Raw genomic sequence first — 22,407 nt, 5'->3', positions numbered from 1 at the left:
AGGGCTCAGCAGGAGTGCTAGCTGCAGTGCCTTTCCCAGGCACATCCCTTCAGCTGCACTCTGCCCGACTCCCACCCTGCCAGAAAGGGGGAGGATGGGCTTGAGAGAGGGAATCCCGGGTTGGGGGCCAGGGGACAGTGATGGAGATGATTATTGGGTGACCCGTGCCCCTGCTTGCCCCCCTTTGTGTACGCCCCTGACTACAGTAAAGTAGACAGCCACAAAAAGAGGAGGAACACATGCCAGGGATGCAGGGATGGGGGGTGCAGGGGTGGGCCCCCCTGGGCCTCCTCTCCCCCAGGGGCTTTCCATTTCGCATTGGCCAAACAGAGGGAGATGGGAGCTGATTGGAGCCTAACTCCTTCTACCTTGCACATTTTTTTTAAGCCTTGGGCTGAGTGTTTTGGACCCCTTTCTCCCTTTGACTGCCCCACCCTCCCTCCATGTAGTTGTAGTAGAGGAACTGTGCTTTTAGGATGTGGTGGGTCTGACCAGTTCCCTGTTTTGGGGTCAAGAAGGAATTGTTCCCATTCAGGCCAGATTAGCACAGGGTTGGTGGGTTTTGTTTGTTTGTTTGTTTTACCTTCCTGACAGAATCCTGGAGGCACAGATAAGCCAAATAGGAGTAGAGCATAGAAGTTCAGTAGGAATGTTTAGTTCTTTGCCACTTGCAGCTCAAAAGGGTTGACTCCCAGAAGTAAAGGAGACCTGAGATATCACTGTTGGGCCTTATTTGTATTGGAAATGAGGAGACCTGAAGTCTTCACAGACCAAGATACCCCATTCTTGTACCCTTTGTGCCCCACATGGGTGGCATGTGTGTGAGAGGATTCAGAGGAGTGTGGTCACTGAATCCTACAGGTAAGCTAAGAGGAGTCTACCTCGAATTAGGGATTATATGGCTGGAGCTTGGTAGCCCCCACAGTAAACCCACTTAAATGCCTGGTATTGGAGAAACTGGGACAATGAGACAGACAGTTCCGCTCCCCCATGTTACATTTATAAAAGTTGCTGCTTAAATCCATCCTTGTGTTTGTCTGCACTCACCTGCATGTCCTGATTAAGCCTCTGCCTTCAGAGGTTTTTTCCTTTTCTGTAGTCACTGTCTAACCCATAAAGTTTATTGGTCTATGATCCCTTCTGAGAATTTGTTGTGGCTTGTTGCAAATTATGTTTGACCATATAAGAATAGTTCTTGTACACCATTAACTTTGTACTCTAACCATCTGTATTTTCACTTGGTATTTAAATATATAGAGTTCTGTGTTTTAATAGTTGCCTCAGTTTGCTACATCAAAAAAAAGGTGTTTTTTTTTCAATGGAGAATTTAAAATGTACCATATTTATAAAAATTGTTTTGATTTTTAGGAACTGCTGCTGGAAGCAAATGTTAGCCAGTTCAGGTGTGCAACAGTAAAGCCTGAGAAAAAAGCCCCAAGAGGTGTAAGTTAAACAAAATTGGTAAATAAAAAAAACTACTATCATGTGTTTTTATACACATTAATCACTTTTTTTATCCAAGTACTCAAAGGATCTCTCCGTATTTGGAGTTAGGAAATACGATGCTTGTCATAAACAGATGGCTAAGGGTTAATGTCTCTTTTACCTGTAAAGGGTTAAGAAGCTCAGTGAACCTGGCTGACACTTGACCAGAGGACCAATGGGGGCACAAGATACTTTCAAATCTTGGTGGAGGGAAGTCTTTGTTTGTGTTGTTGGTTTTGTTCGTTGTTCGCTCTTGGGGCTAAGAGGGACCAGACGTACACCCAGGTGTTCCCAATCTTTCTGAATCAGTCTTTCATGTTTCAAAATTGTAAGTATAGCCAGGCAAGGTGAATTAGTCTTATGTTTGTTCTCTTAACTTGTAAATGTGTCTTTTTGCTGGAAGGATTTTTACCTCTGTTTGCTGTAACTTTGAATCTCAGGCTGAAGCGGGGGGAGTCCCTCTAGGCTATATGAATCTAAGTACCCTGTAATCATTTTCCATCCTGATTTTACAGAGATAATTTTTACCTTTTCTTTCTTTAATTAAAAGCTTTCTTTTTAAGAACCTGATTGATTTTTCCTTGTTTTGGAATCCAAGGGATTGAGTCTAAACTCACCAGGGATTGGTGGGGGGAAAAGGAAAGGAATGGTTAATTCCTCTTTGTTTTAAGATCCAAGGAGTTTGGATCTGTGTAGCTTCCCAAGGCAACCCAGGGAGGGGAAAGTCTGAGGAGGGGGAAAGGATGGGGGGTGGTTTATTTCTCCTTATTTTAAGACCCAAGGGGTTTGGGTCTTGGGTTCCCCAGGGAATGTTTTGAGGGAAGAGAAGTGTGCCAAACACTATATTTTTGGCTGGTGGCAGCGTACCAGATTTAAGCTAGTAATTAAGCTTAAAAGTGATCATGCAGGTCCCCATTTTTTGGACGCTAAAGTTCAAAGTGGGGAAAAACCCTGACAATGCTATAATTCCATCAAGGGGTTCTGGTGACATTCTAAACTACAAGAACTGAAGCCTGTCTACCTTGACACCTGATTTCCCTAGGTAGAATTAAAGCCCTGCAATTTGATATGTGGATGTTTTTATTATATATAATGCACAGATCCTGGTCTATGCTTCATTCACTGTGCAGGTTCTCCACTGGCTCCCTTTTCCTCATCCCAATACTCCTGCTGCTGCCGACTCTCCCCTCTTACCTGCCTACTTTTAGCACTGCTCCAGCAACTTCCCTTGCCACTCTAGCAGTTCTCCTCTCATACAACAGAGCAGTTTTCCATTAAATTGAAAGGGTGCACAGCAGTTGAGTGAAAGCAGCTCTCAGTTTGATTAGGTAACTCCTGATTCACAGCTGTAGGATCATGACCATTCATGTAATATGATGACTGCAGTATCATATCTGTGTATCATTTACACCATGCCCATCACCATGTTATCTATGCACCTTCATTTGAGCATCTGTAGCTAGCAGCATAGAATGAAGTTCCCTGTCATTGTCAGAATTCCACATACAGTTAATAATCTCATGAAGCAGGATATCAAAGGACATTTCATCTTCAAAAAACTCACATCTTAAGAACTGACTATATTAGTGGCTTTTGGTAGTATTCCATATTCAATATTTCTGTAGCAAACATTAATGTTACTTTATTATTTTGGTATGTTAGCCATTTAAATACATTTCATAGTAATCAACAATAATTTTTCTCGGGACCTGTTCTGCAATTATTTGTTATGCAGAACTCTCAATGAGTTTGGAGTGCACAACAGGCTTTAAGGATGCTTTGATTGCAGTATCTAGTCGTCAGTGATCACGTCTGCTCCTCCAAAGGGAATAATATTCAAGATACAATTTTGATATCTTTAATAAGATGATTTTTCCTGAGTATTTGAAAACTATTTCTGAAATGAAAATATTTTTGGATGTCTTGCAGTATATATCAGGCATTTTGAAGAATAAAACGAAGTTCCAGGCTCAAAAGATCCAGGGCAATGTGAGTAACATTTAGAATTTATAGATGTTACAAGTGTTTGAAAAGTGTAGACTGAAAGTCATGACCAGATTTGGAACTGGTGCAAATTGATACAACTCCTCTGTAATCAAGGGTATTCTACGAAGGCCTTTGGCTATGGGAATGGGATAGTTCAGGGGCAGAGGCCAGGAAATAGAGCCTTTCACCTCTAGGTCACTGGTTCAAATCCAGGACCTAAAGAATGAACAATCACCATGGTAATGACTATTTGTGTAAGATGTGAAATGAGTTTGGTTATGTAGTTTCTATTAAACAGGTACCTAAATCATAAAACCCACAACACTGATTGTCTCTTTGCTGAGATTTCAGTAGTGCAAGTAGCCTTCAGGATGTGCTAGCTGCCTTGAGTATGTGTCTAGAGTCTCTGATGAGCTCAGGCTTGGAGTGACTAACCCCTTGTGCTGCTGCGACTACACTCTATTTTAGCTTGCTAGCTCAATGAGAATCACAACCCAAACTTGAAATGCAGACACACCCAAGACAGCATTGGGCAGCCTGCATTGCCTCTGCCTAAGCTGTGATTGTCCTGTGAATAAGAAAAGTCTTCAGTCCCTAGGACTTTCAATCTGGCATTTTCATAATCATCAAGATCACACCAAAACAGAGTCAAAATAACAGAGAATGTCTCAGGATCAGATTCACTGTTAGTGTAAATGGGAAATTTGTCCCATAGTCTAAAGAAATAGATGCTTGCTCACCTTTATTGAACAGTTCTTGATACTGATGTTTTAGCAGTACATAGGGCCAAATTCTGATCCCAGTTGCACCAGTACAAATTTCAAATAACTCCACTGACTTCAGTAGGGTGGTGTTACACATACAACATAGGTTCATGCACCTATGGGTGCCTCAGACCACCTGCATGTGCAAATCTGCTAACTATTCACAAATGGATAGTCAACTACAGCTAGGGTGACCAGATGTCCCAATTTTATGGGGACAGTCCTGATTTGGGGGGCTCCCATTACCCCTCGCCCCCTGTCCTGATTTTTTACACTTGCTATCTGGTCACACTAACTACAGCAGGCTCACCCATTTTATTTGTGAGGTCATTTAGATTCCAATTTCCCCCTTTGAAAATCTGGCCTCTGGAAAATATTTGTAAACCAGATCAGATACTGATGACTTACAGCTTTCAGCAATAACAGTAATACCATCACTATACTTACTGGCATTACATTAATAAGTCTGTTTAAAAGTGCTGTCCCATATGATATGTTCAATTAGTTCTTAAAGTGCTGCATAGCATTAAGACCCCTACTCCTTCCTCTCTTTGAAGAGCAAAGATACTTAAGAAAACATTTACAAGGTTAACACACTCACAGGACCAACAGTAATTTGGACTCTGTTAAAGTCTGTGTTTGTTACACTTCCCTCTCAGACAATCTAAAATATTGAAACTTACCAGCCAGAGTGTTGGCTAGTGGGAATTAAACCCATTGGTTAAGCTGCATAAAAGAAAAATATGGATCCAGTGTCTTATTAAATTGATCAGGGACATTTTTAATAGTTGCTCGTATCTTTTCCAGTGGCATAGTCATATTTATCTCATCCAAACACATTTGCCTTGAAGGTTGGTTAGGTGGCTTTCAGGGAGCTGCTATAAAACTTTCATAGCTGAGATAAGCAGATTGTTTGAGTTTTAAAATAAATTCTACTTCCCGCACCCACTCCCATTCATCCTTCATCTCTCAATAGACAATTGAGAAGATTTAGGAGGAATGTGTGTACAATATGTTAGAAATCAGGTCACAAACTCCATTTCAAAATAATCAAATTGTATAATATTTAAATAGATTAGGGTCAGTATGCAATTTACCATAGTTCATTTACCTTTTTGTGAGAACATCCATTGTACAATAAACACATTTTCTAGTCTCAGTCAGGCACATTGAAACTGCTGTGCAGACAAAAATGATTAACCACTGCTGTTACAAAACCTTTATTCTTTCTTTCCACTGCAAGCAGTGAGACAGTACAAATGGCTCATTACTCTGACTCAGTCTGTCTAGTGCTCATAGGAGGTCCGGTTCTCTACATATTTATTGGTTTGGGGTGAAAAATAGTGTGCTCATTAGGTGGAAATATTGAATATGATTTTTTCCACATGAATTACACAAGTTTGTAGCCCCTTCTTCCTACTTGATAAGGGGGAAGGGATGACATGACAGAAGAGAGATAATGTGAAATTCAGTTATTCACTGGTAATATATGCAATAGAAAAATCTATTTGGGATACTTTTTTGTACTTACCTGCACAAATCTTGTAATCCCTGTGTATCCTGGCTGTTTAGAGTGCATTTTACTGAATCATAATTTTATTTATTAAACTGGAGATGGAACATTTCTAGGTAAAATATTGTCCCCATAATCAGTTTCAGTTCAGGATACTGGCCTCTTTTCTGTCTAATCTACAGGAACTGCATATACTACATGAAGGGGGAATAAACAAGCAGTTTCCAAAAGCCTAACTTCCACATATTTTAGTGAATGTTTCCAATTTAAAATCAATACAATATAAAAAATATAGGCTGGGGGGAGGTCTCTGAATTTTGCACTCTTGAGTACATTTCCCAGCCCTGAAGAAGAGCTCAAAAGCTTGTCTCTCACCAACAGAAGTTGGCCCAATAAAAGATATTACCTCACCCCCCATGTAGAGATGGTAAGACCAGTATAAGGAAAGAAAGGACTCTCATTGCTGTCTCCTCCTGCAAACTTTGGCACCCACCTGTTTTGTACTGAGAAATAGATGGGTAACTACATTTCACAGGTGGGCTATTAAAATGTGTCCCATGCTGTAGACAAACCACACTGTTCACCTACATTTATTGAATTTCCTGATTACAACATTAACTGTTGTGCTCAACCTACATAATCAACCTCAAATATGGAACAACCATGTTCTTCAGTTTTGCTTATGTATTTCAATTGATTGTGCAGAAGGTTAGTATAGGACTTTTTGAGTGATTCTGCACGTGTATTGCTATGCCAGTCCCTAAACAGTTAGCTTGTAGTTAAAGAACATTTTAGTATGATTTGCTTCCATATCCACATTGTGAATGGACTTAATTCAACTGGTTGGTGTCATCACTGATTTTTTTTTTCCTGTATGGAGGGGGCTCAATTCTGATCTCAGACCAGTTTTACCCTGGCACTATTGCATTGACTTCAAAGGCATTGCCCCTCTCATATGCTGGTCAGATCAGAATTGGATCATTGTGTGCCGCTGTAAAGCTGGATCTGGCCCTCTAAGGATTCCCCTTGCGTAAGGGGAATCCTTGGCTGGCAAAAAAGCTGCGTAGTGGCTCTACTCCACTGCCTCTCTCAGACCTTAGAGATTATCTGTCAGTCACTCCTAAGGCAATACTCACTTTGAAGAGAGATGCTGAAGCAGCCCTGGATCTAGTAGTCCCAGTTATACCGGTAACTCTCTCTGTGACTTTGACGGTCAATGAAGTCTGTACTTCAGTTTCTCCATCTATAAAATGGATATAATGATACTGTCACCTAGAAATATATTAAGGTTAATAAATTAATGTTTGCAAAACACTTGAGCTCCTCAGATGAAAAGTACTACACGTTATTGGAACATGTGTGTGATCTTCCTTCCTTTCAACTCTCCCAGAGGTGGACACACAAGATGTTTTCTGTTGGAAGCAGTTGGCAATCGTATCTTTGTCCAAATCAACTGGAATCTTTTTTTTCTATTGGAATGTTTCCATGTACATGAGTATATAAGAGTTTAAAAAAATTAAAGGAAGTGAACACATTATATATGATTTGACATGGCCCAGGGAGTGATTACAAATTTATAATCCACTTCAGGGACCTGGCTGATTGCTTAAACAGCTTGAGTGGTTTATGAGGAGCATGGAAATCCATTGTGAATGTCAGATTAATGCTTTGAGCAAAATTTATACTTCATCTTGAAGGTGATCTGAAGTGATTGAATTACCATGGATAGATTTATTTAACCCTTTGAATTGTTTCTGTAGTCCATTTTATGATTCACATTGCTAAATATAGTGTATGCATTCCTTTTCCTGATAGATTGACAATGTACCTATTAAATTAAATGCAGCAGCGATCTTAAGAGAAGGTGCCCTCTACCAACGAAAAATGGAACAAGAACTCAACAGGTACTTTCTGTACATAGTATTTCCCAGCTCCTTTATACATCCTTTGACATAGAGAGCACATTAAGGGAGACTAAGTAAACTGCAGCTAAACTAATATAATGAATCTGTTAAAGGCATATTAAACTTTGCGTGATTAATAATGAGCAGATTGGACTGAAATTAAAGACTACATTAGAATGACAATGAAGACTTTTGTTTATTGTAGGTAGAGTACAATGTGACTTCTATTGAGAATTCATGCCCCATGAATAATCATGTTTTATAACACATAAGTACATCATACTGGATAAGTAATTATACACATGCACATCTATGCATGTACATAGTTCTACATACAAATAGATTATGTTCATACCCATTCAAGTACTTACAGTGTATTCGTTAAGGAAAACAAATAAGTCAAATAATTCTTCTTGTAAGTCTGTTACCTTCAGTGGAGTTACATTTGAGCTGAATGTGGGCTATTGTACTCAGAGTTTTATACTCAAACTGGTTACTCACCTGCTTCCATGACAATAAAGGACATAGTAGGCATTAGTCTGGGTTTTTAGTTCACCTGTTAATCATTGGGGGTGAGGGAGGAGAGAGTGAATGGACAGTGCAAGTTGTGTTCTTTCACTAGAAATAAATAACATCACTGGTAATTTCAACAGAGACAAAATCTAGACTATTGTCAGTTTGGGTTAATACAAATGATTAACCTGAGTTAGCAGGCTTACTGCAAAACATTATTAACCTCTTTAGAAGAATCCAGCCTTCCACAAAAGCTTTTAGAAGTGAACATAATGAAGCTAAGGATTAAATTCAGACCTGTCAAATGTGACTAAAATGAGTGACCCCTTCAAAATGAGGGGTGTCACTCATTTGAGATGCAAGAGCCCACATCCTCAAAGGTATTTAGGTATCTAATTCCCATCATTTCAATTGGAAGTAGCAACTAAATACCTTTAAGAATCTTAGCCAAGGTTACCTATGTTCCATATAAATTTGGCATTCCATCACTATTATTGTTGAGAATAATTTACATCAAAACAGAGAATGAAACTTCTATGCTATGCTAAAGCATGAATTGCATAGCACTGAGATGCCTGCATGGTGTCCCTCTGTCATGTGTGTGGAGTGGTTCACAACCCAGAGTGCCAGCCTCTGGGCACACTGTCAAAAAGGTAGAGCAGAGATCTCAAATGGGTGGCATATTCTATAATTAGATTTCACCAACCCAGTAAAAACTAATTAAGCACTATAACAGTATTACCATAGAGTCATAGACAGTCCCTTTGGGCATTCCAGCCTATCTTGCCACCCAGGCAAGCTGGATTTGTGATAGTTGGTTGCTATATGCCAAAGATCACAAAATATTCAGATTGCTTCCAGTCCCAAGAAACCAGTCACTTACCCCAAGTCAATATGTACTTAAGATCTCACACCAAACACAACACTTGTAGCCCATCCTCTAGTAAATTAACTAAGGCTTTATTAACTAAGAAAAGAAATGAGAGTTATTTACAGGTTAAAGCAGGCAAACACATATACACAAATAAGTTACACGCTATGGTTCCAAAAGGTGACAGGGTTGTAGTAATCTGTCAGTACCATATGTCTTTTAGAGCTAACTCAGGTTGACGCTGAGGATCTCTGCTTCTGTTTCAGAGCTCCAACCCTGTGAGAGTCCAAAGAGCAAAAAGAAAAATATTCATGTCAGCTATCTTTATTTCCTTCTTCCAGAATTCAAACTGATGGGACAAACTTATTTGCATGTAGCACCTTCATGGGTGTGAGAGGGACATTAACCAAGTGTTTGTATCATGAGGTTCCCCAATGGCCCGTTTAGTTTTGATAGTCCTTCTTGATGGGCGGGGGACCATAAGAGCTGGCAGCCTGGGGTGAGCACAGGAGACATTGGGCAGAAGCAGCTCTCCCCCGGCGCTGTCTTCGCCCCCAGCCCAGTGCCAGCCAGTGCATGGCACAGCCCGAGGGGCAAGTCCAGGCCTGGCCCTTCTTGCCCTGCAGGGCACTTCCCCGGACCTGCCAGGGCTCCCGCAGCTCACCCCCCAGGGCAGACCCTCCCCAGCCACAAGTTGCAACAACACCCCCTGCAACTTCCATCCCTCCCTGGGCTGGGAGCTGGCCCGACCTGCCCTGCCTCCTTTGCCAAGCCAGGACACCACACAGGCCAACGAACCACCCACAAGTGGGGAGTGGAGCCCGTCTGGTGGGGATTTGCCTCTTACTGTGCCCGGACACTGTCACCCTCTTAACCCTGGCACCCTGGGTGGTCACCCATGTCGCTCACCCATAAGGCCAGCCCTGTCAACCATGTTTGAAGGGGTAACTCAAACAGGTAAATGGGTTTTGCTCAAAGTTTTTAAATAAATGTTTTAGCTGAAAAGCAGAATTTGCTCATAGCCAAAATATTCAAATACAAGAACCTAGAGTTAAGGGTTTTCTTCTCCTTCCCAGACTTGAAAGTTTGCTACGAGGTGCACATGACCCATCTGAATTCCTGGAATGGCAAAAACAGATGCGTGAAAAAGATTTGGAACAACAGCTGGCTGAGATAGAGTGTAGGAGGCTACAAGGGAAACTGAGTCACGAGGAGGCAGTTCTAGCACGTCAGAATGTAATTCAGGAAAACAAGAAGAAAGCTGAACTAAAGAGAGAAGAGGTAAAGCATTACAGAATAGACCAGACTTGATTTGAGCTTTATATCAATAAACAGCTTGTTATAACAATGTACAGAAGTTCACTCACAGTAGGTCTCTGTATTTAACTGGAGTCTGCAACTAGTGCAAAAATCTCGTGCTTTAGTTTACATCCCCAGAAGTTCTAGTATGTTGGGAAAGAAAAAGTTTTCTAGTATTGGATTTGATAGTGAATATGTGTTTATTAAAGTGAGTAAAAACAGAAAGAAGAAATATTTACTTCTGAATCCCTTGTTGTCGTGTATTTCCGATTCTGTGTGACTAAGAAGTGCAGAGATCAAGAGATTAAAGGCAGTTGTTTTCAGTGTACTCATTAGTAGAAGAATAACGATGTTACAGTGTTTGAATGGGATCAAGGCAACGAAGTCTGTCAGATGTCTGAGCCCACCTGACATGCTCTATGCCAGCGGTTCTAACTTTAGCAACCCAAGGACCCCCATTTTGATTTAAATTTTTTCGTGGCCCCACGAACCAGCTTCTAATTTTCCCCAGTGGTGCTCAATCCCCGTTAAGCCTCAGGCCCCACCTCCACTCCACCCCTTCCCCCCAAGGCCCCACCCTGCCTCACCTCTTCCTGCCTCCGCTCCACTCCTGCCCCTCCTCTTCCCCACCTCTTTCCGTCCCCTCCACCAAGCACGCCCCATCCTCGCTCCGCCTTCCTCCCAGCACTTTCTGCATGCCGCTGAACAGCTGTTCTGCAGCATGCCGGAGACCCTGGGAGGAAGGGGGAGGAGTTGATCAGTGGGGCCGGTGGTCCCGGAGATGACTCGCAGACCCCCTGGAGCGGACCCCAGTTTGAGAACCGCTGCTCTGTGCTACATGGGATATACAGAACCGCAATGGTGGGGAAGCCCAGAGAGAATACTTTAGAGATACGCATGCATATTTTATGCTGCACAATTGTTTCATGAAATACACTTCCAAGTGCACAATCTTTGGGCTAATTCATCTCCTCTCACAAGCCAGTACAGATGGTAGCTGACAACATGTTTTCTATGTATTATAGAAAAGTAATGCAGGCTCATTACAGGACCATAGTTCAAGGCAGCCTTGTATCAGGGTTGCCTGAGAATAAAACATGTCTACATGGGAGACTCAGGACAGTTAAGCAGAATCAGCTAACGGTGTGAACAGGGGCGGCTCCAGACCCCAGCATGCCAGGCGCGTGCTTGGAGTGGCATGCTGCGGAGGGCACTCTGCCGGTCGCCGGGAGGGCGGCAGGCAGGTTGCCTTCAGCGGCATGCCTGTGGAGGGTCCGCTGGTCCCATGGCTTCGGTGGAGCCGCGAGACCAGCGGACCCTCCGCAGGCATGCCTGCGGGAGGTCCACTGAAGCCGCGGGACCGGCGACCAGCAGAGTGCCACCCGTGGCATGCCGCCATGCTTGGGGCGGCGAAATGTCTAGAGCCACCCATGGGTGTGAAGTCAATGAGTATAAGTTAAAATGGGTATGTATGCTTTCATTCAAGAGTAAATTGGCCTCCTCTTTGGAGGAAGATTAAATTACAGCAAATTCATGAGGTGTTTATTTCTGAATAAGAGCATCCATACACGTTTTAACAAATGTGCCTTGACTCCATATCTTTAGTTGAGTTACCTTAACTTTCCCAAGTGTCCCTGTGTAGACAAGCCCTCAGTAAGTCATGACCAGTGCAGAAGGTCACTCCTTGTGTCAGGGGTGGCCAACCTGAGCCTGAGAAGGAAGCAAGAATTTACCAATGTACATTGCCAAAGAGCCACAGTAATACGTCAGCAGCTCCCCGCTCCCCCATCAACTCCCGCCCCCCCGCTCCCGATCAACTGTTTCATGGGGTGCAGGAGGCTCTGGGGGGTGGAGGGAGGAGCGAGGGCATGGCAGGCTCCAGGGAGGGGGTGGGAAGGGGTGGAGGGGGGGCAGGGCCTGTGGCAGAGCCTGGGGTTGAGCAATGAGCATCCCCCTGCAAATTGGAAAATTGGCGCCTGTAGCTCCAGGCCCGGAGTCAGTGCCTATACAAGGAGCCGCATATTAACTTCTGAAGAGCCGCATGTGGCTCCGGAGCCACAGGTTGGCCACTCCTGCCTTATGTGCTCTGAGAAACAGTTGAGAATAAGGGTATGGCTACACTTGAAATTTCAAAGCGCTGCTGCGGCAGCACTTTGAAGTGTGTGTGTGGTCGCAGCGCCAGCGCTGGGAGAGAGCTCTCCCAGCGCTGCACGTAAGCCACATCCTCTACGGGTGTAGCTTGCAGCACTGGGAGCCGCGCTCCCAGCGCTGCGGCACTGATTACACTGAGGCTTTACAGCGCTGTATCTTGCAGCGCTCAGGGGGGTGTTTTTTCACACCCCTGAGCGCGAAAGTTGAAGCACTGTAAAGTGCCAGTGTAGCCAAGGCCTTTGTCTACGGAGATGGTGCAAATGAATTTCCCCTCCCCATAGCTATCTGTGTGGCCTTCTGAACATCCTATCATGTTTGTTTTCCTGTAAAGGGGGCATAGAGGTTACTGCAGCTATAGAACAGGAGTACTTGTGGCACCTTTAGAGACTAACAAATTTATTTCAGCATAAGCTTTAGAGTTATATAGAGTTACAACAAACCCCACAGAACTGCTATTGGAGAATGAGGCAGAATCAGGATCCTTGAACTGGGGTTCCCCTCCTGTCTCCCTCCCTCCTTACAGACTTGTTACTTTTGTAGAGGCTGCAGTCCTGCTAATCCAGTTGTCCTTGCCCTTTTTTAAGGCTTGCAGCAAAGAGAGCAGAGTTGTTTTTATCAGTTTCTTTACTGGCCTGTTATTTGTTTGGGGTTTAGACAGCAGAATTGATGCACCAGTATGCAGAGAAACGTCTTCAGGAAGAGAAGGAAATGAGAGAGTTGGTGGAGCAGGTAGTGGAAGGACATAAAAATGTGAAGCAAGCCCGAATGAAGCTTCAGAAGTACAAACGACAAATAGGTATTTGTGTTGCCAAACCCCTAGGAGATGATTGCAAATTTTCCAAGAGTCATTTTGTCTTAATTTTGTTGAACAAGAAGAGTGGGGGAAATCCAGAATATATGTTCCCATAAATAAGTGGACCCAATGTAATAAGTGAATCTTTGAGCTCACTCTAGCTGAAAAGAGCATCTAAGCTACTCGCCCAGGAAATTATTCCCTGTGCTAAAGGGGAAGATGAAGAATCAGGCATTCTGAAGCTACCAGTCTACACTCCTGCCAGCAGCGGTACATGTGACTGCCGGTTCTGATTGCCATACAGGTATATGGTGATCAGATTCATGTGACTCATACTGAGTCCCCAGTGTCCTAAAGAGAAGACTTGTTGGGCCAACTAAAAATTTTAAAGACATAATTCCTTATTGGCCTCTTCCAAGCTGAGGAGAGGAAGAAAGCAGCCACTGAGATATGAGATGGTTCCTTCTCTATACCAAAATAAATCATTGGGGGTGAAAAAACAGAGCAGTGATTGGAGTGGAGAGAGTGGATGTTGCTGGCTCTCCATAATTCTCCAAGGGGATGTTCTAGTTTATATTTTAGCCCAGATGAATTAATGCTGGTCATGAAGCTGGTCTCTTCCTCCATCCAAAGATATGCATTGTACTTACTCCATTATAGGACTGCACTAACACTTAGTGGAGGAATAGGCAGTTTCTAGCCTTGAGAGGTATAAAGTTCAGAAGATGAGCCCTCACATGCACAAGCTTTCCTCTGCCTGGATAGGGTCATACCTCTGTCATTCAGATTTTAATTCTTGTTTTTAGCTTCTGAGTGTGTTTCTTCCCAAGGGTCCCCAGGGCTATGAGGTACCTCACTACCACCTGCCATTCATGTGAGGAAGCCTTGTCTTTGCCTGCCATGAGTCAACTCCCCAACTCCACTCGCCAAGGGGCAACACAAGCATTCCCCTCTCAGCCTATGCAGGCCCTGCTGTCCTTCTGCAGGTTAGCAATAGGCACACTCCAACCGTAAGCCCTCTGAGAGTCTCCCTGGAGTGTCCATCCTCTGTTCATTGGACACTCACAGTGTTCACAGGTTCACTGCTCCCAAAGGAACACCATGCCCCAGCTTATCACACAAACCTCACATTACTGCTCTGCTTAACACTCAGCACTTAGGGAAGTTTATAGTTAAAGTTTGTTTAACAAAGTATAAAGATTCAAGTGATAGCAAGTATAAATATTGGAAACAAATGGTTGCATATAAAATAAAAACACATTTTAGAACCTACATTTACTTAACTAGTTACTGTCATGTCTTATAGATCAAAGCTCACCCAAAATCCTTCCAGCGTATTACAGCCAGGCTTGGCTGCGGTCTTCCCTTCATGAGACAAGTCATGCTGTTAGCTTGCCTCCTCGGTGGAAAGATCCAAGGGTGTCCCCTTGTGCCCCCATTTATCTTTGTCTTTACTCATAAACAGGACACTCTCCTGTGTGCCTCTTTCTTGTCACTTTCACAATCTCTTCATTAGCATTGGGGTCAGACTGTAGATAGGCCTCCATTGTGAAAGTGACAATACACACATGATCAGCCAGAGAGAGAGAGAAGCATCTCTTCCCTCCTACCTGACAGCAGCACATTGATCATTGTCTGGTGACCTGCCTTAACTCATATACTTTAAGAACATAATTTCTTAAACATTATCTGTACGAGGGTGACCAGACAGCAAATGTGAAAAATCGGGTGGGGGGTAATAGGAGCCTATATAAGAAAAAGACCGAAAAATCGGGATTGACTCTATAAAATTGGGACATCTGGTCACCCTAATCTTTACATACATTTTGCAATATTATTTGGCTCTTAGTAGAGACTTCACATGCCATCCTTTGGTAAACTTTATGTGCATACATCTGACCCAGGGGATCCCTGTAAAACTCTGTGCACCCTCTGTGCCCTCTGCCAGTTGGCACCAAGAGGTTTCTGGGTTAGACTGAGTAAGCCAGTCATTATCCTAGATAGGTGAGCCTGGCAATGAGCCAGAATCCATAGCTTTCCAGAGTACATACAGCTTGGAAAGCTATGAATATTTGATGCTTTACAGAGTCTGTACTTTAAGTCAATGAAACTACGCATTTTCCTATTTTTTGGTCTCTTGAGTCTAAACTAGAAAATAAATTACTACATACCAGTTGTGTCAACTGTAAGTATAAACTGCTTTTTATTTCAGTTCTATGTCTGTCAGTCTCATAGAATCACAGATATTAGAGATGGAAAGTAATTATTAGTCTCTCTAATCATCCTTCCCACTAGGGAAGGGTAACAACCTGAAGTATAGTCAGATCAGTAATAGCGTCATTATTCACACATTTACAAGAATTCATCTCCAGATGTATTGCAGCATCAGACTGCAGCTAACATGGGCTGTTTTATTTTCTCTCAGTTCAGGAAGTGTCTGAAGAGAGCCGAGAACTTCTTCGTCGAGCTCTGGAAGAAGAGGAGGAGAAGCTTAGAAAAAGATATGAATTGATTCAACAGATAAGAGCTATAGAATCTCTGCCATTCTTTAGGAACAAGTTTGTTGACTTAACCCAGGTAGGTTCATAAGGAAAAAATAACTGTTTTAGAGGCATGTTTACATTTCACACAGATGTGAATTATACTGCAAACAAAAATATTGCTGTTGGATGAGCCCAAGACATGCAGCATGGATTGAAAAATTAAATCTGAACCTGAATTTCCCCAAAGTTTATAAAATGAAAACTTTATAAGAGAAAACATCATGAGCACAGATGAAATTCTAACCCCATTGAAGTAATTGGGAGTTTTGCCGTTAAGTCCGGTTTCATCCTATAACATGTCTCTTAAGACACTGCCAGGTAGAGCCCCCTAGATTTTATCTACCTTCACAGTATCAGTTTTGTCAATACTTGGGGCTCTCATGTCCACACATAGAGCTTGGAATGATGTAGAGGTGTTCATACCACTGCAGTGACTACACTGACTCTGAGTAAAGCGATGCCTCCTATACTGTGTCTCTGGACAGGAAATACAAGCATGGCTATTGTATTGATGCAATTAGACCTCCCAGCACAATCCCACAATGCTCCTACCCACCCTTCAGTGACAACATTAGCAACTGGCTCCGCCACCTCTCAAGCCAGCCACCTACTGGCTGCATACAGGCCCAAAAGCACCTCATGCAAAACTGGACTGGTCTCAACTCTGCCCAGGACCTCGTCTTCCTCCCTTGCCCCTTCCCCATATACCCAGAGCAGCATAACAAAACAAAAAGATAAAGCAAAATAAAAGTTGACTAGCACTTTTAAAGAATCAGAACTGCTCTCTTTCAGTTTTTCCTTTCGTCCATAGGAATTCAGCTGAAAAACAAAAAGAAAAAAATCCCTAATGGTTAGTTAGCAGAAACCAACAGAGAGATGCTGTTCTTCTTTCCATGGAGAGGGCATGGCTGGTGCAGCAGAGCATATGCTGCCTTAGCAGTATCTCCCAAACTCCTTAAATCTAAAAACAGAAAACAGACCCGAGTTATTAGTAGCATGGGTACCCCTCACCATCTCCTCAGATCCCTGAACAAATGCACCATCTTACCTCACCATGCTTCTCCAAAATCCACTTATGTCCCTTCTCCCCCATCCCATTTCCCTACCCCCTGCTTCCCAAAGAAGCTATTAATTCCCTGTGAGGGACACTCCATTAGTAGTGGGGACAAGAAGGGAGAACTGGCTGGGCAGTGTCTCTTGGGACCTTAAAGGGAAACACAAGAGAATGAAACTGGGATCATTACATACAAAGCAAGTATAAACCTAACAAAATAAGAACAGAAAAAACAATAGAGAAACCCAATTTATCTGGAAAAAAATGAATAACCAAAGAAAAAAAGAATAAAGTCAACTTCCTTCTCCCTTGGAGCACTATCAGCCAAAGGCGGTATCCACCTAGAGCATAGACCCTACTCTTCACAGTGCATATACAGACCTTCATATGGATGAAGCTATTTAAAGCAGACAATGGAGCAAGCCGAAAGTGTGAACAACTACAAATAGACATTATGTCTCAGAGGTTATATACCTATGTCCTGGGGATGTGGGAAAGAGTCAACAATCCACAAGCCCTGCAGTGTTTACAGGGAGTGCTGTGAATCCTGAACAGGCTCTCTTGTACGCTCACATTGCATCTTGCACTTTTATGACTGAACCAGTCTGAGCAGCAGTGGTGCAATGGTGCAGTTCTTTAATGTAGTCAGGGCTTGGAATTACAGAGCTTTCTCAATCCCATATACTGCTGTGGAGCAGTGCTCATTGTCTGGTTCATTAAAATGAAAGGGATGGAATTCCAGTACTTTCTCATTTATAGGCCCAGTTCATTCCATTGCCATTGACAGTGGGCAAAATTTTGCAGTCAGCTCCTCACATACAGCTGCCATTGATCCCATTTATATCCAAGGTAGGGTGACCAGATGTCCCGATTTTATAGGAACAGTCCCAATTTTGGGGGCTTTTTCTTATATAGGCACCTATTACCTCCTCTCCTCACCCCGTCCCAATTTTTTAATCTTGCTATCTGGTCACCCTAATTCAAGGGCAGTATTTGGCTTTAAATATGGTTTCCTATCTAACTCATTCCTCAGAGGAGATTCAAACAGCAGCTGAACACAACACATTTGAAGTCATACTTGAAATACTCATTCCAAATCAAGCCAAATGGAAGCCCTTGCTAAGTGTAAGTTTGCTAAAAGTGAGCTGGCCACTCAAATTACAACCAGATAAAGAAAGGAATTAGAACTCTCATGTTTACATTATAATTTCCTAGTAGTGCTTAAGATGTGACTCCGATTTGAGTTAGTACATTTTAGTTGCTTGTCCTGCATTTCTCTTTTGTAAAAATACACTTTCAATCTAGATGAAATAGAATTTGAGTCCATGAAATTCTCACTTACTTTCATAATCTTTAATGTACCCAGCTATCCACTTGGTGGCGCTCCAGTTACTTGAACAGCAGTGTTATCTACTGTGCAGGAAAAGGAGCCCCTTCATATACTTCCAGGTCCACCCCTCAAACATTTCTGAAATTCAATCACCACATTGGGCTTCTAAGCAAATCCTCTTCGAAAAAAGGACATTGCTCAGTCTCCCTATTAAGTTCACACACCAGCACCAGAATCTCCATCCTGCACTAAAGCATTTCCCTTTCACTTCATGTGTTACAACTCTGCAACAATGTACTGACTGGGTCAAACAGTAGATGAGGGCATAGTTCAAGGATATGCATCTTGAAATGTGAAAATTAAAATGCATCAGGATAGACAAAAATAGTAGTTTTTTGGTGTGAAACTGATGCAGTTTTGGAAAGGAAATGACACAGAAGCCCAATGTTTGTGTCTATATACACACACCCACCCACATGCATTGCATTAGTACAGGGTGGAGGTAGTGGTGCACAGGGTGTCAAGACCCAGCAATGTCCTTTTGGAAGAGCGATTGCTTAGAAGCTCAGTGTGATGATTACATAATTTTGATGTTTGCGTTTTAGAAGTCTTTGAGGTACAATAGCTGGGTGATCCTGTAAATATGTGAAGGGTCCTATTCCTGCACAGCAGATAGTTTTACTGATCATATATGGCTTGGTATTGGGCTAAAAACATCAAACCCCTAAACTTCTGTTTAGAAGTGTCTTGACTTTCTGAGGTGCTGACCACCTGCAGCTCCCATTTACTTCAATGAGGGTTGTGGTTTCTCAGCACCCCTGAAGCTCTGGCTGCTTCTTTTTGAGCTCCTAAATCCAATGCCTAACTTTAGGCACTCAGATTTTAAAATGTTGGCCTTGGACATTAAGGGTCTGATCTTGCCAGGTGCAGAACAGTTAACTCCTAGTAACCTCAGCAGTTAAATGCAGGTGCTCAATATGTCGCAGGATCTGGCCTATAATCTGCAGTTAGATTACTCTTCCACACAAGTGGAAAAACTGATAATAGCAAACAAATGCTCTCAGTATTTAAATTTGAATGTATATTCCCTTCTGGTTTTACAGACTTCACAGTTTTCCAATTTTAAAATGATGCTGTTACCTTTTAAACTTCCTCTTAAAACTGGATGTTGTGTTATCTAGAATCACTTCTGGCCAGATAAAACTGGCCTTTTATATTTGTGGTTAGTTCAGTTTGTTTCCTAAATGAGATTTCTTCGGTGAGAAGTTGTATTGCCACATTTTAGCCTCATGTACTGTGATATATCTCTGAAAATGATTTCTATGCCATAGAAAGTAGCTTGTAAGTAAGTTAAGGCCAAATCCTGCTTAATTGAAGTCAGAACTCTCAATGACGTCAATATGAGCTGAAACGTGATCAAAATATTCTCTTTCCACTCACTGATTTTGAATTTCTGTAGACTGCTGGCTATGGCTTCAGTGGTGAAATGTCAATAGTGGAACTGCGTGAACGTCTAGCTTTACTGAAAGAAGCACAGAAGAAGGCAGAGGAAGAGAAGAGAGACCAGATAATACATGAAAAACAAGCCAAGGAACAACTTCTTCTAGACAAACTGGAGCAGATTTCCCTGTTCAGAGCAGCACTTGGAAGAGCAGCTGCATTAAAGTTAGTTTAAAATACCATAGAGATGTTTAGAATATTACATCGTTGCTAATATCTTGTTATTTGCCAGAAAGAAAGATTTGGGGTGAAATCCTGATTCCATTTAATACGAGTTCTGCCATTGACTTCAATGTGGGCAGGATTTCAATCTTGCTGTTCAAATTAGGGCTCTCAATTAATTGCAATTAAGTCAGGCGATTAACTCAAAAAATTAACTGCGATTAAAAAAATTAATTGCTATTATTTGCACTTAAACAATAGACATTTATTGAATTTTTGGATGTTTTTCTACATTTTCAAATATATTGATTTCTGTTACTACTTAGACTACAAAGTGCACAGTGCTCACTTTATATTATTATTATTTATTACAAATGTTTGCACTGTAAAAATGATAAACAAAAGAAATAGTATTTTTCAATTCACCTCATACAAGTACTGAAGTGCAATCTCTTTATTGTGAAAGTGTAACTTACAAATGTAGATTTTTTTTTGTTACATAACTGCACTCAAAAATAAAACAATGTAAAACTTCAGAGCCCACTCAGTCTACTTCTTGTTCAGCCAATCGCTAAGACAAACAACTTTGTTTACATTTACGGGAGATACTGCTGCCTGCGTCTTATTTACAAAGTCACCTGAAAGTGAGAACAGGTATGTGCATGACACTTTTGTAGCCACCATTGCAAGGTATTTACATGCCAGATTCATATGCCCCTTCATGCTTTGGCCACCATTCCAGAGGACATGCTTCCATGCCGATGATGCTCGTTAAAAAAATAATGTGTTAATTAAATTTGTGACTGAACTCCTTGGGGGAAATTGTATGTCTCCTGTTCTGTTTGACTTGCATTCTGCCATATATTTCATGTTATAGCAGTCTCGGATGATGACCCAGCACGTGTTCATTTTAAGAACACTTTCACAGCAGATTTGACAAAATGCAAAGAAGGTACCAATATGAGATTTCTAAGGATAGATACAGCACTCTACACAAGGTTTAAGAATCTGAAGTGCCTTCTAAAATCTGAGAGGGACGAGATGTGGAGAATGCTTTCAGATGTTTTAAGAGCAACACTCTGATACAGAAACTACAGAACCCAAACCACCAAAAAAGAAAATTAACCTTCTGCTGGTGGCATCTGACTCAGATGATGAAAATGAATATGCTTCAGTCCGCTCTGCTTTAGATTGTTATCAAGCAGAACCCATCATCAGGATAGACGCATGTCTTCTGGAATGGTGGTTGAAACATGAAGGGACATATGAATCTTGAGCACATCTGGCACATAAATATCTTGCAATGCTGGCTACAACAGTGCCATGTGAATGCCTGTTCTCACTTTCAGGTGACATAAACAAGAAACGGGCAGCATTATCTCCTGCAAATTCTAACCAAACTTGATTGGCTGAAGTGGTGAAGACTGAGTGGACTTGTATGTTCTAAAGTTTTACATTGTTTTATTTTTGAATGCAGTTATTTTTGTACATAATTCTACATGTGTAAGTTCAACTTTCATTATAAAGAGATTGCACTACAGTACTTGTATTAGGTGAATTGAAATATACTATTTCTTTTGTTTTTTACGGTGCAAATATTTGTAATAAAAATAAATATAAAGTGAGCTCTGTACACTTTGTATTCTGTGGTGCAATTGAAATCAATATATTTGAAAATGTAGAAAATATCCAAAAAAGTAAATAAATGGTATTCTATTATTCTTTAACTGTGCAATTAATGACATGATTAATCACAATTCATTTTATTTAATCGCTTGACAGCCCTAATTAATATACATCATACAAATCTACTCAATTTGAATTTCAAGTTGTAAAGTATCCTTAGCATATTGGTACAGGCTCTTTGTTGTGAATAGATTTTGAGCACCAAATATTTAGACCCAAAATCATGTATCTGGAACAGTAGCTTTACCGCCACAACATTCACTTTCTAGTTAATCAGAAACAATTCCATATCATTAGAATCATCCTAGATAGCAACTACAGTGGTTTCTCATTTCCACCTAACCAATACACTAGCCTCACAATATCTTTCCTTAAATCTCATTCTCTATGTGGAGCGGCTAAATTGTGTATCTTAGGGTTTGTATCTATACTTACCGTGACGAGTGGTGATCAATGCATTGGCAATCGATTTAGTGGGTCTAATGAAGCCTTGCCAGATCAACTGCAGATCGCTTTCCCGTTGACTCTTGTACTCCACCGGATCAAGAAGAGTAGGAGGAGTCGACAGGTAGGGTGACCAGATGTCCCGATTTTATAGGGACAGTCACGATTTTGGGGTTTTTTTCTTATATAGCCTCCTATTACCCCCCTACTCCCATCCCGATTTTTCACACTTGCTGTCTGGTCACCCAATCGACAGGAGAGCATCTCCTGTCAATACTGTGTAGCATGGACCCCATGGTAAGTAGGGCTAAACTACGTTGATTTGAGTTACGCTATTCACAAAATAACATATCAAGTGAGCATATAATTGATTATACCAAACAAAACAGAAAGTGAAGCCTGAGAAATT

General features: G+C 41.7%; 1 protein-coding gene across 2 annotated transcripts in view; it reads left to right on the top strand.

Annotated features, from left to right (window-relative positions):
• The window catches only part of CFAP99 (cilia and flagella associated protein 99), an 86,699-nt gene that overhangs the window by 45,600 nt on the left and 18,692 nt on the right, over window positions 1–22,407 (top strand). For both annotated transcript variants that reach the window (XM_050947639.1, XM_050947638.1), the window contains 7 exons: window positions 1,369–1,443; window positions 3,415–3,474; window positions 7,564–7,652; window positions 10,113–10,317; window positions 13,141–13,282; window positions 15,705–15,856; window positions 19,666–19,871. In XM_050947639.1, coding sequence (XP_050803596.1) covers window positions 1,369–1,443; window positions 3,415–3,474; window positions 7,564–7,652; window positions 10,113–10,317; window positions 13,141–13,282; window positions 15,705–15,856; window positions 19,666–19,871 — 929 coding nt within the window. The remainder of the gene's footprint in view (window positions 1–1,368; window positions 1,444–3,414; window positions 3,475–7,563; window positions 7,653–10,112; window positions 10,318–13,140; window positions 13,283–15,704; window positions 15,857–19,665; window positions 19,872–22,407) is intronic.

The sequence above is a fragment of the Gopherus flavomarginatus genome, chromosome 3 (assembly GCF_025201925.1).
Source record: "Gopherus flavomarginatus isolate rGopFla2 chromosome 3, rGopFla2.mat.asm, whole genome shotgun sequence".
In the NCBI taxonomy this organism is placed as follows: domain Eukaryota; kingdom Metazoa; phylum Chordata; order Testudines; family Testudinidae; genus Gopherus; species Gopherus flavomarginatus.
Note: the sequence above shows the minus strand (reverse complement) of the source record. Positions and strands in the feature narration are given on the sequence as shown.